General features: G+C 37.8%; 2 protein-coding genes across 2 annotated transcripts; one reads left to right on the top strand and one right to left on the bottom strand.

Annotated features, from left to right (window-relative positions):
• Positions 1-657: 657 nt before the first annotated feature.
• Positions 658-4,263, top strand: LOC144536053 (trypsin). Its single transcript, XM_078278947.1, is given in 8 exon segments — positions 658-787; positions 1,884-1,904; positions 2,115-2,259; positions 2,382-2,396; positions 2,398-2,636; positions 2,853-2,998; positions 3,087-3,384; positions 3,588-4,263. Coding segments are annotated over 8 exon segments (1,023 nt in total). The 3' UTR covers positions 3,617-4,263.
• On the bottom strand, positions 4,014-18,109 carry LOC144536051 (integrin alpha-X-like). The gene is made up of 30 exons (XM_078278944.1): positions 17,948-18,109; positions 16,177-16,279; positions 15,903-16,000; positions 15,266-15,336; positions 15,023-15,137; positions 14,192-14,316; positions 13,856-14,004; positions 13,184-13,334; positions 12,939-13,089; positions 12,679-12,749; positions 12,325-12,442; positions 10,908-11,044; positions 10,641-10,787; positions 10,331-10,546; positions 9,454-9,587; positions 9,082-9,224; positions 8,764-8,918; positions 8,495-8,620; positions 8,170-8,243; positions 7,143-7,284; positions 6,951-7,049; positions 6,787-6,866; positions 6,607-6,693; positions 6,435-6,504; positions 6,233-6,331; positions 5,975-6,055; positions 5,700-5,810; positions 5,374-5,487; positions 5,182-5,292; positions 4,014-5,052 (listed from the first exon to the last, which is right to left on the bottom strand). Exons 1-30 carry the CDS (start codon positions 17,982-17,984, stop codon positions 4,963-4,965), a joined length of 3,405 nt encoding a protein of 1,134 aa, XP_078135070.1. The 5' UTR covers positions 17,985-18,109; the 3' UTR covers positions 4,014-4,962.
• Positions 18,110-18,472: the final 363 nt, after the last annotated feature.

Raw genomic sequence — 18,472 nt, 5'->3', positions numbered from 1 at the left:
TGTTTGGTACTGAGATTACAACACTGCAGCTGATCACCCTTTCTTGCCAAACAAACATCATAAACCCTGTCTGATAGTTCTTATTTTTAATTGTGAATAATGATGCCAATGGTTTATGTTATGAGCTGAGAATAGACATCTTTGGATTACTCAGCAACTAAGACCAAAGCATTGATTTATAATTCCATCAACTGACACCATAATGTAGCTATATGCTCAGTGTCATGAGTAAAACTGGGTTTGCACAAGTCTCAAATGTGAATGGTTTGTCCACTCTTTTGGTGGAAACACAGTAGAAATGAAGGCCAGCCAAAAATATTTATGCAACAATAGAGCTCTTTTGAGCTCTTTTTTTTAGACTATGAGAGAGGCAATCCTCTGTCATTATAACCAATACTCTTAATCAAGTTTAATTCCAAATATCACATCAAAAATGTTTTAATATAGTTGTGCATTATTTGGCCAGATGTCTTCATCACAGGTTTCATTCTTACTGTGAAAGGACTCACAGATAGGACAGTGGTCTCTAAGCTGTGTATGTATGAAATTACATAACTGAATTGCTGTAGTCGTTTTCACAAAAAATAAGCAACAGGAACAAGGAAACTGTCTTACTTATTTATTTTTCAACTTATTTGATGGTATGTAGGATGACTCATGGGAGGGGCACAAGGCAGGTGTTGTCAAACCAGGCATTTAAACAGTGACAAACTGGAACCGTGCAGTCACACAATGGCTTTGAGGAAGTGGATGTGCGTATTGACTCTGGCGAGCCTTTTATCTGCAGGTAAGTCACACTTAGATTAAACCAACATTTTTGTTGAGCTGCAGATGCTGGCAAAATAGTTTTAATATATGAGGGTAGGCCTGCCAAGAAACAAACTCCAAATGTATCCACCTGGCTGTAAATGGGACTTTTAAGGCTTTCTGATCTTGTTTTGTGAACATGGTCACCCCCATAAAGATCAACTGCTGAGTATTTTTGACACAGAGTGGCTGAATGTTGGATGTGATGATTTCAATGACAAACCTGTATGTTTTTAAATGGTAGGCCTATATATTGATTTACCTACAATAAAAAAGGGACAAGAATTTTTTTTTCGGAGATTTATACATTTATTTGGGTGTTATTTGGATATTTTTCAAGACAAAATAACAGTTTCAAAGGAATTTGTACAAAGTTACAAGATGGAACTAAAATGTACCCACTTCTGGTTAGGGATACTGGAGAATGATGAGCACAGGTGTAGTATGGTTTAATTGTCCATTTCTATTCCATACCTTGCTGCACTGTGGGATCTGGTGGAGCCACCCATCAATATGGCTCATATCCCTCCATATTACCAATGGCAACTGAGGCTGTAAAGTCCTGGGATTGAGTCTCATGTGGCACACCGACTATAGAACTATACATTAAAAGACATACTGTAGAATTATGAGATAACTAATTATCATTTTATAGCTTGTTTAAATATATGTTGTAAGTTATGTAAGTGTAAAAGTTGTAATTAATGGCTGTTAATTATAAACAAATATTAAACTTTGTCTCTTTAGCTAAAGTTCATCAGGAAAATCCCTCCAATACACAACCACGAACATTCTGCACCATTTATGACAACGTATAAAACATTTAAATAGGACAAAAAAACATGATGCAAGCATGATTTATTAACCACCAATCAAGCCATTGCTTACAACTTACAATGTCAATATAATGTAGCTATATTAGAAAGTGGTATGTATAATTGTTTCGATATGATGCTTTTTTGTTATTGTGCAACAAGGGGAACATCATTTGTTTCTATTGTTTTTGGAAATTTGCCTGGAAATATCTCAGACTACTGAGATTGATTACTAACCCATTTGTGTTGTCTCTTTTTCAGAATCACATGCTCAGCTTAATGGTGAGTTGAAAACATTTAATATCTGTTTAAATGTCTAGATTATTGCATCTACATTTCAATGAGGTTTTCCAAGTTCAGTCGTAGGGACTTATTCACTTTGAGCACATTTTATCCCAGTGATAACCTGGGAAGCAAACTTGATGAATAATTAATGAAAGTGTCTTGACTGAGTTTGATTCTGAAGTCTAGCCCTATTGATCTATTTTCCAGTATGTGGCACTGCTCCCCTCAACACCAGGATAGTTGGAGGAAGTTGGCCCTGGCAGGTCAGTCTGCAGGGATTTGGCAGCCATGTTTGTGGTGGTTCTCTCATCAACAGAGAGTGAGTGATGTCTGCTGCTCACTGCTTCTTCAGGTGGGTAGTTGTAATATTATAGAGAATAGATTTTCCTGTGTCTCGGTCTGTGTCTGTGTTTAGTTTGACTTTTAGCTTGGGTTATTTCTAAAACCAATACATTTTTGTAATTTTTACTTCAGTACAAGTACGTCTGGATAGCCGTAACAACCTGCAGGGCAATAACCCAAACAAAGTGTCCAGAACTGTTGCCAGAATCATTTTGCATCCAAACTATGACGGGAACACCAACAACAACGACATTGCTCTGCTCAGACTCTCCTCACCGGTCACATTCACAGCCTACATCAGACCTGTGTGCCTGGCAGCCAGTGACAGTGTGTTCAACAGCGGTACTAATATCTGGATCACTGGCTGGGGTGCACTCAAGGAGGGAGGTGAGGAACAATTTATGACAAGTTTTGAGGACTATCTCTCTGTGGATCACTATATATGAATTGATGAAAAGAGGAAAATCTTGACTTTAAAAGTTTCTGCAAAGTTAGCAAAACATTTCCTTCAAAACCTAATGAGCTAGAACAAAGCTTATGCATGGGTCTTTCAGGCTGAGTTACTTAATGACTTAAAAAGCACGGTTCTTTGTTATTTTTCAGTGTCATTACCATTCCCTAAAACTCTTCAAGAAGTGGAGGTGCCAGTTCTAGGAAACAGACAGTGTAACTGTCTCAACGGAGTCGGTACAATCACAGACAACATGATATGTGCTGGTGTTCTGGCAGGAGGCAAAGACTCATGTCAGGTAGGCTGCTTCATTGAATCCGTCACTTGTTGTTAAACACATTTAGGATTTTCTGAAATCCTCAGACATTTCCTCTCCGTCTCCTCAGGGTGACTCAGGAGGTCCAATGGTGAACCAGCAGGGCTCTGTCTGGGTCCAGTCTGGAATTGTCAGTTTTGGTTTTGGCTGTGCTCGCCCCAATCTGCCGGGAGTCTACTCCAGAGTGTCCAGGTACCAGTCCTGGATCAACTCCCTCATCAGCTCTGATAAGCCAGGCTTTGTCCAGGTCACCTCCAGGGGGCTGGATGCTGACAGCAGCTACACCTGTCCTGGTCTGCCAGCTGCCCCAACAACTTCACCAACGACTAGACCAAGTATTGCTTTCCAAAGTGTAAACAGTCCTGCAAGTGAGTGCCCTGCATAAAAAAATGTATTTCCAATTACAGTTACAATTTTGATTATTTTATTTACTTCTACCTGTCAGTTCTCTTCATATTCTCAAATAGGATCTGTGTTTCTAAGATCTGTTCACCTTGTCATCAGGGCAGACATTTTCACATCAGGTGTGTCAGGACCTAGGTGATGATGAATCCTGTTTTTATATTTGCAGGGGGATCGGGACAGCCCTCTGCTGTGTAAGTCAGACTCATCTTGGTTCAAGGAGGCCGTTGTAACAATGAGTGGAAGTAAATCAGCCGGCGCTGATGTTCAGGTCTTTGCCTGAACATCTTCTTAAAGGAGAAAGTTAGGGACATGCCGTCTCCTGCAGCAGCTGCAACAGGAAATGCAATTTCCTTGTTTCTCTCTTTTGTTGTCCCTATTACCTCACTGTTTCCGTTGTCAGGGTGTTAGGTCTGTTGTAACCGGGGGGGTTGAAGTAGTTCATTATTGCACTAAAAGCTTCAAACACTCTTCTCAAGCCCACATTCTGTCAACAAAAGGTATTTTACTGTAGTATATACCTGAATATTACAGGGAAGCATCTTTTTCACAAGGTGTTTCACTAAATCCAGTTAAATGAAGCACAACTTCTATGTTATTTTTTCTATGTCCTTTTACTTCTGTTGTCTATCTACATAAAACATCAGATGAGTCATGTTTGAAGGTACATTTTCTTAAATTGTTAGAAAAATGAAAAGTAATTGTAATCACATATAATACATATTGATCAAGTTTAAAATAAATGTCTCTTTACATGAATTTTGAACTTATATCAATATTGCAGTTACAACTTTTACAATACAATATGTGATGAAAACCAGAATCCATAAACCAGCTGTTCATACTTTTTTTTCACCATACAACAAATTCTAAATGCATAGCTTGCAGAAATATAAAAGCAGGAATGTTTCATTGTAGACCAACAATGGGCTGTTTAGGTCCAAATTTGGATTAGAAAAATGTCACATTACACCACATGGTCTGTGTCCAAAGTCACTCTCTGTACTACATGGTGCACTTTTTTATTTAAGTTCCCCAATTGGCAAACATTTGTTGTGAAATGTATACTCTAGTGCCCCAAAATGTAAATTTACTGGACTCCATTAAGTCAATTATTCAGGGTCTATAATCTAAGGGGTCTTACTAATATGTATATTTGCGGTCCTTTGTCCCAGGGTGCATGTCTGAGATTTCCCCTGCTCAGACTTTCATTTGAACAATTTACAGTATTTACTTAGTAATACCAGGAAATCATCTTGTGACCCCTTGTTGTGGTTCCGACCGCCTGGTTAGGAACCTCTGTTATAGGAAATAGTGAATGAGTGAGCGAGGGAGTGATTTCAGACACAGTTACACTTTCTAGATAAATTAATCTAAAGTGGTCTTCTTCCCTATAAATCATGCACAGTCCTGAAAATAGCTAAATGTTATAAAAAGTCCAAAACTCTGAATAATGGTACAGATGAACTAGAACAGATCAGCTGCAATCAACAGGTTATCTGGAAACAGCCAGTGGGGCTGGGGGACATCCACTGATTTTACATTTATTCTGGTGCGGGTGCCTCTCCATCAACCTCTGGATTTGCTTCATCATTGCTAATCATCTCCTTGTATTTACTCTTGAAAAATCCAGCCTAAGAGTACAAAACAAAGAAAGTTTTATATGGATTATATGGGCGTACAATACCACCCCATCAAAATAGCTTACAGTAACTGCCTCCATGAAACTGTATAATAAATTCAAACAGTGTTCAGTGTCTCACCTTGTATAGCCCAGCGGTGAGTAAAGCCAGTAGAGCCAACCCTCCCAGGGATCCTCCGACAATCTCTTTGGTGAAGTCTGGTTCAGGATACACTTCGACTTCTGCTTCAATCTGAGTGGTGAAATTTTGGAATGTGGATCCAATTTCAAGCTCTTCTCAAATAGAAAGATGTAAAAGATAACGTGTAATTACCTTGCGAACCGGAGGGTTGTTATTAGACCCTGTTGAAAAGAAGATGTACTGGGTGCTGTCATACTCCAGACTGGCTGTGCTGGTCAAGAGGAATTTGGCAGAACGAAGTCCAATCTGTGTGAGGGGAAAATGAGAAGTGGGGTGAGCATATTGATTTGATCTTTAGTGTTGTTAAATATCATTAGATAATCATTATTTGGGGAGATATTTTACTACAGTATAGTCAGGACCAGTTTATAAAATAAAAATGAAAATACTTCCAAATGCATCATTTACAATAAAATGTGCATAAAACGTCAGTTTGTTCAGTGTTATACATTGATTACCTGCTCTATCCATCCAGAACTGATGTTGGCAGAGATTTGGTATTTTTTACTCTCCAATCTTGCCATGAACCTAGTGCACTTGAACACTCTGCACCTGGCTACAGAGCAGTCCTGTTGGTGAATCAAATTAAGAAGAGAAATCTGTCATCAGGCCTGCAGACTCCAGTGGGATGAAAAAATGCTAGTTACATAGATGTAACTCCAGTTCTATGAGTGTGTGCGTACCCCTCTAAATGAGCTTCGTAATTACTCGTAGATGGTAAAGGCATACTTACCACTAACTTATTTTTCTGTACCGTAGCAACAAAATCTGTTTGTTTAGGTTCTTCATCTTTGTCTCTTTGGCAGTCTGGGATCTGAAATGGAGCCGATTCATGTCAGTTTAACAGAGAGCCAGATGTGGTCCTCGTATAACCACAGCCATCCATTCATCTTTTTATCCCAGAGGCTGTAGTTGCATAAAAACAGCTTAAAAAAAAAAATTAATACATTTTTTGTGGTTCAGTTACGACACAAGTTTCCAAATATTTTACCTGCAAACTGCTTGAATCCACCCAAATGTCTTTTTCGCCAAGCCTCACTGGTACCTTTATCACCACAGTAAAATTTAGTGCTCTGATATCATTTGTAACCTACAGTAAGAGAAGGGGAGAATAGAAAAATGTGGCACATGTTATACAGACATAATGAACATTAAAGTGAAGTTAATGAACTTTAAAATATATTATATTTTACCACAATTGATTGTTGAAATGGTTTCTGCAAATTATTCTTTCCGAAAGAGAAATTGCTGTAGCTGAGGGAACTAAACAGAGATATTAAACATTTGATGAATATTAGGTAATTCAATGCCAGCTTAAAAATATTATTACTTTTTATGTTTCTTTTGTTTCAAAAATATACAAACCTGTCAATTGTGGCAAAAATGCTGTACTTCACATCAATCTCTCTCTTTTTGTAGAGAACGCTTGAGTTAGAGTGCTCCAGATTCCCACTAAAGGAGAGGTGAAATCATTTGTACAAATGGTTATAGGACATAATTGCACACTTGCATATTGTGCGTATTATGCAGGCAGCTGAGCAGTACCTGGTAGCATTCGCAGTGACATAAATCTTCCTGTCAAGTCTACTATTGGGTTGGATCCCATAGGAGACAATGAAGAAAGCCTAAAATGACATGAACCAGAGAGCGATCAGATTGCTTTTGCTGCTGCAGCAGTGAGAAAAAATCCTTCAATACAAAAAACAAACCTTAGTTTTGCTCTTTAAAATAGGCTTGTCAACAGTGCAGTCTGTCTTCCCTCGTGTTAAGCCATCTTCACTGTCCAAGGAGTTGCATTCAATTCTTCCCTTTATTTAAGACACATAAAAAATATATGAATGTGACCCGAGAGAGCAGCTGGCCAGATGTTAATTGAAGCAAACTTGATCCTGACGCCTTACCTGCAGAATTGTAAACTTCCTATAGGAGAGGCCGACTGGGTATGTGAGAATGACATGACTGTTGTAGGAGTTTTCCTCGCTGTTCTCCACTGAGACGGTGACATCCAACAGTTCATCAATGCCCACTTTAACTTCTGAGGATCTGACAGATTATGAGGAAAAAGAAAAGGGAAGGTATAGGAAAAATAGTCTACAGCCAGCTGTTAGGTTAAGGCTTAGCTTAATGCTAATGTCAGCATTTATGCCATCTTTAGCTCAAGCTCTTTAGTTTAGAGTGTTAGCACACTAAAATGTGCTTTATAGCGCAAAATACATACTGTAGGGCAGCTGAGGCTGATGGGAATGCCATCCATTTTGCAATTATTTGCTCATAAACCAAAGTACAGAAAAAAAAAATTGACCTGATGATGGCACTAGACGAAAAGTAATGGGATTACATAAGTGATTACAATTCATCCTGTAAGTAATGCATTGCAAATAAAAGGCACAAGGTGGTGCTAAAGAGACAGTGTCTAAAGTCTAAGTTGCATCATATGGAAACCTTGGATGTCTGTACAAAACCAGTTGCCAATCCATATAGTACTGGTGAAGGTGTTGAGATATTTCAAAAGAAAATGTTGTCATGTTGATGGTGATAGATGAAAAGTCAGAGGAACACTAAAGTCATAAAGATTAATCCTCTGGACATTATAAATATATTTAGCAAATTCCACGGCAATCCATCTAATAGTTGTTTAGATTTCAGTCTGGACCAAAGTGATGGACCGACTGACTGGACAGACCGACATTGCCATGCCTAGAACCATAGCCCTTTACTTGTGACGGTGCCATCCAACAGTTCATCAATGTTCACAATATTCTATGATATTTTACCCCAAAAGAGGCATATCCAAAATATCTGTGCCTTTTGCTCTCCTGTGCTGAAGTCCCAAACTGAAAGAATAGAAGTAAAAGAGCATGCTGATCTGTTAGAGTGTGTAAACTCTGTGACCACACACCCAAGTTAGGCTTCACTTTAGTAACTCACCTGGTAAAGTTGAAATCCACTTTCAGGTTATCTACACAGTTGTTGTCCGTGCCGCAGTTGATTTCGAACCCTAACTGTGGAAGAGAGTTTAAAGTAAGCCATGTTTGTTCAGAAAGACTAGACATGGCAGTTAAAAGTGTGACTGCTTATACTCTTACAAATAAATTAAATTACAATTGTATATTGTGTGGAAACCTTGAACTGAATTCACAAAAAGTGAAGCTGAACAACTACTCTTTGTTGTTTGGTAATATTCGGACAGACAATGAAGGCCATATGTAAGACGTGTTAGCAAGTTCTTTGTAGGTCATTAGAGATTACTTACAGGATGAAAGCTTGTTGTCTGTGCCTGCAGGGCGAGACTCGGACGGAGATTTTGGGCGGAAGGCAAGCCTTCAAAGGTGAATCTGAGTACATTGGAAAGTACATTGAGAGCATCTTCTGGACAGGCCTGCAACAAGAAGGCGCTATTGTGAAATGCTAGTCGTCAAAGTTGCGAGGATTGGACTCTTTAACACAACATGGGCATCAAACATTGGATCTGTCAGTATGACAGAGGCGCTGGTTTTCCAGTAAATGCAGCAAACAGCTCACCTCAACAAAGAATTTCACCGTGGTGCATTTACGCTTTTGTAAGCCAAGACTGACTGTGCCAGTCACCTCTCGTTGTTTCACAACAGTGTAAGCTCGGTTGTTTGGGATTTTGCGGTTGGCATCCAGAGTTAATGTATAGTTAATCGTTGCTTGAGCTGGAACAGATTCATTAAGAGGTTACTCATACACACACACACACACACACACACACACACACACACACACACACACACACACACACACACACACACACACACACACACACACACACACCTACAAGTAGCCTATTTAAATGCATGAACAGTGAGTATCAGGTACCTTGGTTCACATTGGAGGGTTTGGTCATGGTAAAGCAGATCTCAGCTGTGGTCTCCAAAGGTTTTGAGCAGTCTGAGTTTTGAGTAGAAATTTGGTTTGGGCTGAATGACACCGTAGCTTCTACCATTACTATAGGCTTTGATCTGAAAATGCACAGAGCAGGAAAATAATTTGTGGCTTTGTGATCAGTAATCCAGCAGAAAGCAGAAAGGCTATACAATATTTTAGCTGCCTGATATGATGCGTTATTTGTCAAGAGTTCTGTCCTTAATTTGTACAAAGAGACTAAATGACTGGTCCGCACAAATAGCAAAGCTAAAGTGTGATATTAGTAGAATTACACTTGAGAGTAATATGTATGACAGAACTTACCTGAGTAGGACAACTACGCCCTTTGAACCAACCGCTAAGTCGGGCAGACTGTCAGCACTATGGTCAAAAGACGACTGACTGATCGACATGCCGAAGAACTTTAGTCCTGACTGGACTTCCGAGCCAGCAATTCTCTATGTAAATAAGAATATTTTAATTAATCAAATCAAAGTAACTATATGTAACTTTTTAATGTTTCTGAAACTGTGTAATTTTTCATCTGATGATCATAAATTACCTGTAACAGCAAACAAGACTTAAAAGAACGCTATTTTTATAGAGTTTTAGTAGTATTAATGTCTTTGCCCATCAGATTTTGTCACAAAATTATTTACGGCAAGTAGACCGGCTCTACAGTAACACATTCTGATGGGTCACAGATTTCAGCGTAACACCGGAAAAGCCTGTGTTATTGTATCCAACCAGGTAAAAGGTAGCAGGAGATATCTTTATATAGGCCTAATTGTATTTACATTTTATTTTAAAAGTTATCTGTTTATGGCTGATACTGGGGCAGGGCCATCACAGAAAAAAAGGAAATGAAACGAAGAACAACTCTAAGCTAAAAGGAAAAACTCTTTTCTGGGTCAGGCTTTCAACAGATGGAGACAGATATAAATCTAAGTTGTTATTATGTCGGTTGCTACAACAAACTCTTAATGCTTTGGCTCGTGACACTGTGACAGTGATACCCGGTTAAGCTCACGATACATCGAAAGTAGGCTGAGTTACCGAATGCAAAACTTGAAATGCAACGATACATCTGTAACTTATTTCCTTATTGTGAATGAATGATTTTCTGGCTAATGCAATACAGCACCATAAAGAAAAGACCTAGGCTATTGGATCTGTTCAATCTAAATGTGATCTTGCTCACCTGTGAGTAAGCAGAATTGATTCTTCCTCCTCCTTCGCCATGGAATATGTAGACGCTGCCTTGACCATCATTCTCCAAAGGCGCTCCAACCGCCAGGTCACTGAGACCGTCTGTGTTCAGATCAGGCAGCACAGCAAGAGAAGACCCAAACCTTCCTTTGCCAGATGCATCCCCTCTTAGTACTGTTGGAGAATAATCTAACTGGCATTCAACATTCTGGTGAAAATATAAGGATGAGAGGTAATGATTGCACGGTCGATAAAAAGAAAAACGGATTTATTTAATGACACCAGATAAAATTGTCATTTACCAAACCACTTAAGCTGCAAACGTAAACTCTTCCCTCTCTGTCAGTGTCGATAAACATCGGGGCAGATATGAGGATCAGGTCAGTGTAGCTGTCACGATTCACGTCCATCGCACAAACAACAGCCCCAAAATATTCACCGCTCTGAAACTGTAAAAGCAAAACATTATCAATTAAAATAATTAGCCTACAGAAAAGAAGGAAACTTTAAAAAAAATGCCTCACATTGACTTTCAGGACTGCCAGTCCCTCTTAAAAGTAAGCACGCACCTGCCATGGAAAGGGATCAATCTTTTTCTTATTCTCATTTAGAAAAACTACCATCACAGCTCCTCGGTGTTGATATCTTGGAGCACCAATAATTGTCAATGGGCCTTGGCGCGTAGAAGCAGCTGCCATGGAGTAACCTAGAATTAAAGCCCATCAGTTAAACATCTGGCCAACTTTAAGCAAACTGTCTATTCTTGCATTTTATTGTTACTAGTACAGTAGCCTTTCTACAGAACCATTATACCCCAAAATGACTTACAGAGGGACCCCAAACCACTTAATATGCAACTCCACTGTAGGCCTATAGCCTACTACTGACTTACAGAGTACCTCTACATCAGAGGAAGACATTGTACTACTACATTTACCTGACAGAGAATGACATTCGACTCACAGAGACGCAGTTAGCCAGACTGTGAGAGTGTGTGAACAGAGAGAGAGCGAGACAGAGGGGGCGGAAAGAAAAGTGGAAGTGGAAGGCAATGCAAATTAAGAGAGTTTTTGTTCAACTACATTTTAGTGTTGTCTTTTACGTCAACGATATTGCATGTTGATATCGCCACAGTCAGCGTTTAATGGCGGCTGTCCTGTCTCGTCATATAGCCTATCGTTAACGAATTTAACACTTCAGCAGAGGTGTTAATTTACAAACAGGCCTAGTGGCTTGACGGTTAACGTTGAAGTACGGATTTGAGCCGCAAGGGGATTTTGCCAACAATGATGTTATTAGTGTTATAAGTTAGCAGCACACTTAATTAACCGGACCCAGGGTGAGTCTGTTATAAACTGCTGTCTTCACCCGGTCAGCTCCAAGATAGTCTCGCATTGCCAGACCTTTCTGCACAGCACTGCGCAGGAAGCTCCAAGATCAGGTTATGTTCTGCCTCTGTGAGGTTTCTGCTCAATGAACCTTCACTGTTCCTTTCACACTACCGATTTTGAAATCGGGGAGACTCTGATTAAGTCAGTAACAATGCATCGGACCCAACATTTCCACAATTATCCTCCAGTGTGTTGTCAGCATTAGGTATTACCATTACTTCTGCAGGGAACAAATATGAACATTACATATTTCAGAAAATGTTATCTCCAAATAAAAACATTTTTTTTAAATCAAGAAAGATTACCAGATTAACATTTTAATCTTTAAACTAGAAAATGTCTAACATTTCTAGTTCAGAATATTCTCAAATTTGAGATTATCCACAATACTCAAATCTACTCAAGTCTTCATTCATCTTCCTTTAAGACATTTGTAAAAACACCATGATTTCTATACTGACTTTGACACATAAACAAAATAAAATATTTGCTATAGGCTATAATAAACAATATATAACTTAAAAATTCAGAGAGAGGAGAAAAGATTGCAATGAAGCAGTGCAGGTATTTTGTCATTTTGTATTTACTTTCTTACCCAGATAACTGTCGGCATCTATAGCAGGCTCAAAGGGTGGCATCCTTTGGCCTGTACTTGTAACTGGCAGGTAGCCTCCACTCCACTCATTAGCACCAACAATGCCCATCTGAATTCCCTAAAAACCAAATGTTTAATTGAACAAGCTTTCCATATTTATTTTGTTACACATTTCCACTAAATCCTAAACATATTTATGAAAGTAAAAAAAGAAAGTAAATAAATGTGTCCCAAATATTGTCCAAAGAAAATGCTGAAGTGTTACATACATAAAAAAAAAGTCTGTCTGCTTTTTATCAACGTGTGTATCTGTTTGCATTGTCCAGTGAATTTCTTTCAGTTTTTTTGTATTACCTCAGGCATATGAACTGCACTGAATCCCTCTTGAGCCATTTCCATTTTCAGTGACTCTCCACTTTGAGATCCTGTAACAGCAACATGAATGAGCACAATAATCTCTCAATGCAGCATGATACAATGGCCACGTCCCAATCTGTACTGAATTCAAATACTGATTTATATAAGGTTAATGCATGAGACTGAAATTGTATGCAAGTTGACATTTTGAGACATATTTGCCAATAATCCTTTTTTGAAACCATAGATAACTATACCTTCAATAGCAAAGAGCTTGGCCTGCAAGCTCGCCCTTATTTTTTCAAGTGCGTTGAAGTTCTCCACTTGAAACACTTGGTTTTCTTGGGGAAACGATGCAATGGTGTACAGTTCGTTTTTTGCATTCGGATCATGAAATGCGCTCCCCACCTAGAGATGTTTAAAACAAGTGTGTTGAGGTGTTGTGTTGCGCTACAGAGTTAATTAGCTGCTCAAATTTACTGAGTGGAACTAAATAACTTACTCCAATAGCAAATCGAACAATTTTTTGCTCCTCAGCTAAGGCTGCAGCAAATGGCAATTGATTCCGGTCGTGAGATGCTCCATCGGTAATGACTATCAAAACCTTCTTCACATTTGACCTGGAACCTTCTGCTGGTGTGAAAATGTTTTTGCTGTCAAAAGAAAGATGCAATTTCAATACACATTTTTGCAATGCATTTTGTACTAAGCTATCATATAATTAATTACATGTCTGTTTAAGAAAACTAAAATATCAGGATGCTGGGACAGTTATTTTCCCTTGAGGATGTGTGGTTATGTTATTACTGTGGCATCTCTCTGGTAATATAAAGTGGTAGTGTTTTTGACAGCTAGTTGCGCTATGGAGCAATGTTTTTATGAGCAGGTCCACATTTTGTTTGTCGCCCCATACAGAAAAAAGAAAGGCTGGCCGTGGTCCTGAATGAAATTTAAGCAAAGGGAAGCTTCATTTAGTTAAGGGCATAGTTTCTTCACATAGCTGCTATTAAATGTGCAAAAAAAATATATCATGAGACCAATATAGACATAATCTAAATTCAAACTACTATTACCATGCTTTGATAGATTCAATACATGTTGGCATCTAACTTAAATAAAGATTCCTAAGAACTTCCTGTGCAAATGGGAAAGTCGACATGATGTGGGCACTTACACCACATATTCGATGGCTTTAGCTGTATAAGTTGCTCCACGTTGTTGCGTAATGAGATCAACTTTAGCTTCCCATGATCCAGGTCCAGAGAAAAAATCATTGAAGTGAAAATGGACATCGGGATGGTTGGAGAACTGGGCAACAGCAAACTGTAAAAATAGGAGAAAGAAAAATGAAGGACATTAACTGTTAATTTGAACATTAAAAATGTAACTGTCAAATTTCTGTAGAAACAATTAACAATTGTAGATCTATCCATTTTATTTAACACCGCACCACAAATGAGTTCTCAGAGTGTGTGCTACAGTCAAGCTGGCAATGTAAACACAACATTACCTTTGTGTCTAGTGGCAGGAGTGAGCGGACCAGATCTTTCACAAAAGTCTTCATTGATATAAAATCCTCCCGCGATACGCTGCCAGAACCATCCAACAGAAATGCTATGTCAGCTGATCGGCACTCTGTCAGAGATTTTTACGAGTTAGTTAAAAAAGAATTTCACACTGTAGCCTATGCATAACATAAATGCAGCAAACAAAATGCAGATTCTGTATTTTTCAATAAATTGACAAAAAATACTACAACATAAAATTCCCTTTTAATGTCCCCTTCTACCCTTTCAGTTTACCTGCATCATCTGAGTGAATTTACAAATCCAACACTTAGTATTATTAGTTGCATTAATAACGATATATTTATAAGAGGTGCAAGCTGATCAAGTGACGTGTGCATTGTGTTTGAAACCAATTCTTTATTCACAATTAATAATCCTACAGGAAAATAGACTGTGGTAGTCATTATTTTTATTGTTATGCATTTCAAAGATCTGGTTTCAAATAAACTCAACCTGTAGAATATGAATTGATTGGTTTTTTGGTCTCAGTATTTACCTCTTTAAATTGCTTAAGACATGTCTTCTTCTCTTCTTTTTGAAGAAAAGATTTAGACAAGATGCTGTATGGGTAGCTACTCTATATCTGCTTGTTTCAGTGCTCAGGCAGGAAGGAGAAATAAAAGCTCATCACTCAAGAAAAGCCTCATAGCAAGGTGTTACAATGCAACTAATCCTATGCAAGTGGTGTTGAGTGTGTGAGTGTGTGTGTGTGTGTGTGTGTGTGTGTGTGTGTGTGTGTGTGTGTGTGTGTGTGTTTATTATTCCATTTTTACCTTTATTAAAAGAAGGCATAGGGTTTGAAATGAAGTTAGAATGATCTATCTGCAAGCATACCCCACTGTACATGGTGATACTTTTGCAGTCCTTTGGGATGGTTGGACCACATGCCTGAAGAGAGACAATCCTGATTAATAAATAATATGTTGCTATGTTTTCTGGGCTTTAGTAAAATGTAACGCAGCAAGATGGTTTTCCCCCCACCATGAATTGTGAATATTTGCAGTTTACCAGCTCACCAAAGTGTTTTGTGTGGAGGGATCACTTGTCATTGTCAAACCAAGAGACGCGTTGACTACAAAGTCTGGCACTGCATTGAAAACATTCATCAGTCATGTTAAACAGTCATTCAGGACACTTTGTAATACTAGTAGAATACTTCCTTATATATAACCTATGTTGTCTGACTATTAGCAGCATTAGCCAGTTCATGCTACAACTATCGTATGACTTTATATACTTTTCTAACGGTAACCATTTCAAACAGCATTCAAAACTTAATATTTCCACCTTAACAATTCATTTATTCTATTATTGAATCCTAAAATATGGGAATAAAGGAACTGTGGCTGGAACAAGTAGAGTAATACTTAGACTTATTTTCCTTAAACTGCTGGACATTTAAGTCAACACACCAAAAACATTTTTAAGAAAGGTATCTCAGTATCATTTTCAAAATTATCCAGAAACCATATCTATCAGGTGGCCCACATAAGAAAAACCCATCTGTTGAAAAACTGCTCTTAAGACTCAATAACCAACCCACTAATGCCTGTAATTTTTAATAATCAGAATATTTGCTTTTAAATTAGCTTTAATCGTTTAACTTTAATTTAATAGTTTATATGAAATGTTTGGAAATGAGAAGTTGCTTACATGGAACTGATAGTTCACTGCAGGATGTGGTGGAGCACTTATAGATTTTCCCCCGTCGTCCTCGTGAAAACTGTTCAAGAGGAGCACTGACCAGCAAGCTGAAGAAACACAACCGAACAAACATGTGAAAGAGCAGTGTAGCAAAATGAATCCCGCATTTCTTTCTATATGAACATGCTACATGTTTGATTAATTATTAGTGTGAAACACATAATAATAATAAATGCTAGTAGACTTTTGGCTTTCATAGAATGACATCCATGCTTTGACTCACTCTGATTGTCTCTGCACCACCTGGTATCCAAAACCTGCAGCAGGGTTAGTCAGGACCTTCCAAGCCACAGGATCGATATTAAAACAAAGCGCAGCTTGTAACACTGCAGGAATGAAGAAGAAACAACCCAATTTAAAGCCACTTTGTGCAGAATGTTAATGTGATTTTCTTCCTTTCAAGGAATATTTGAGTGGCGCAGCCTATACATACTTTTAAGTCCCTGCTAGAGACACACCTTTTCACTCTAGCCTTTGGTCCTAGCTGAGTCTGGGCGTCAAATGACTTTTAATGTGTTTTGTTGTTTCATGTTATTTGTAACAATGTATTTTACGTGATCAGTTTTGTATTTGATATTTTACCTTGTTCAGCCCATTGGTCAACCACAGTTTTTTTAATGTGCTATATAAATAAATTTGACATTGACATTGATTTTGAAATTATTCTTCATGTGCATATGTTTTAGTAGGAAAATGTATTGTGTTGCTTTCAGTACATTTATAAGACATGTGAACTGAACAAGAAGGCCCTTAACAATTATTCATTTTAAAAAAAAATTTCAAAAATTGAAGATGACATTTTTCAGCAAGTTATCCACATTTCTTTTGATTCAGATTCTCTGTAGCATTTATTCTATTATTTACTGTTTTTATATTTAAAAATAATATTGAGACTAACTTCTACTTTACATGGAAACATGTAGGAAGTCTTCCTTCTATATTTGCCTCAAGTGGAATTTCCTGACCGTGAGTAATTTATATTGCACAAATAATGTCTTCCTTTCTTGCCTTTTTTGGTCATAACATGAAGTTTATGAAAAAAAGGTCAACGTGATAACGTGAGTTACAATACATTATGTGAGATAACCACATTGAAAACATTAGCTTCCTCTAATAGATCTGTTGAGCCTAATAGTATTGATTGTAACTCAAACCTAAACCATCAGTATAGAAGAAAATATCACTAAGGCGGTACAAGTCTTATGTGATAATAATCAAAAATAAAATGCTTGTAAACCGTTGAGAGGTGTGTTGTCAAATGGGTTCCTTCAAATGTTTCAGCTGTTGCAGAAAGGGTTTGAGATAATGAGAGAGACATATCAGGACCAACACCTCACACTGGTCTCAAAAGTTGTGTAGGTTAAGCAAACATTATCATATTAACTATCAAGAGGCGAGTAATGTCTGCTGCAGCTTCTTTCTAGTCAATTTTAATTCAAACATAACAATAATTTAGAATGTAAAGACTGTTGACCTGTCGAGATACTATGCAGACATACAAAGAGAGATTTATCATAATTTAAGCTCTTACACATTCAATTACACATACAGCTTTTGGCCAATGAACTAGTATTTACAGTAGTTAAAGTTCTTAAACCTTGAGACCGAGAAACAAAACTGGATTTGTCCTGGATTTTCTGGATTGAGAAGAAAAGGTCACGCCCATTTTTGTGCTGTTTTATCATAATCCCCCCCCCCCAATTACAATACTTTAATTGAATTGTAATTGTACAAATATTTTAAAAATTTCAAAAATTTTATAGAGGAAGTTTTTTTTTACTAAGCTGGTCACAAATTGACACAGGTAGTTAGGTTTGATGAGAACGAAATACAAATGTGGTGGTTTTAAAAATAACACGAATACTGATAATTACTTACTATGCTTCCAGTCTGCTACATAGGAATAAAAGTCGTTAAATGGAATGACAGGATCCTATTTTCACTGCTAACACAAATATGTATAAAGAGACAATGGAAGAAAAGATGTGTCTTACCTGACAAGAATATCGTTGTAGTAATTATCCAGTCCATTGTGCTGCTCCCATGCAAAGCACTTAGTGTGTTTATTTGGAAACTATTCTGCTTTCTGGTGACCTAACTATTTTAACCACTGAAACTATAGAGAAGCTGTCGAAAGCAAAAAGCAGAAATCATGAGGTGGCTGCTCTGAGCCAAGGCAGCTTAGTTAGAGGAACTGTGATGTAGGAGGGGTTGCAACACTTTCTGTTTTATATGAGCACACAGTAGTTACATGATTGCACAAAGCATAGGCATTGTTTAATTAGGATCTGATCACTTGAGCACACATTTCCAAAGATTACCTACACATATTTACGCATATACTTCTTAAAGTTATTTTCAGAGCATCCAGATTAAGATTTGATTTTGTTATTATCTTAAACATTATTTATCAGCTTTGCATCCAAATTAGCATCAGTATCCATTACACCACTCTAAAGTTTAAGCCTATCTGCAGCTCTCGTTAGGCAACAAATGGTGCTAAAAGGAAGTTCATGTTG

Source organism: Sander vitreus, chromosome 21 (genome assembly GCF_031162955.1).
Source record: "Sander vitreus isolate 19-12246 chromosome 21, sanVit1, whole genome shotgun sequence".
Taxonomy (NCBI): domain Eukaryota; kingdom Metazoa; phylum Chordata; class Actinopteri; order Perciformes; family Percidae; genus Sander; species Sander vitreus.
Note: the sequence above shows the minus strand (reverse complement) of the source record. Positions and strands in the feature narration are given on the sequence as shown.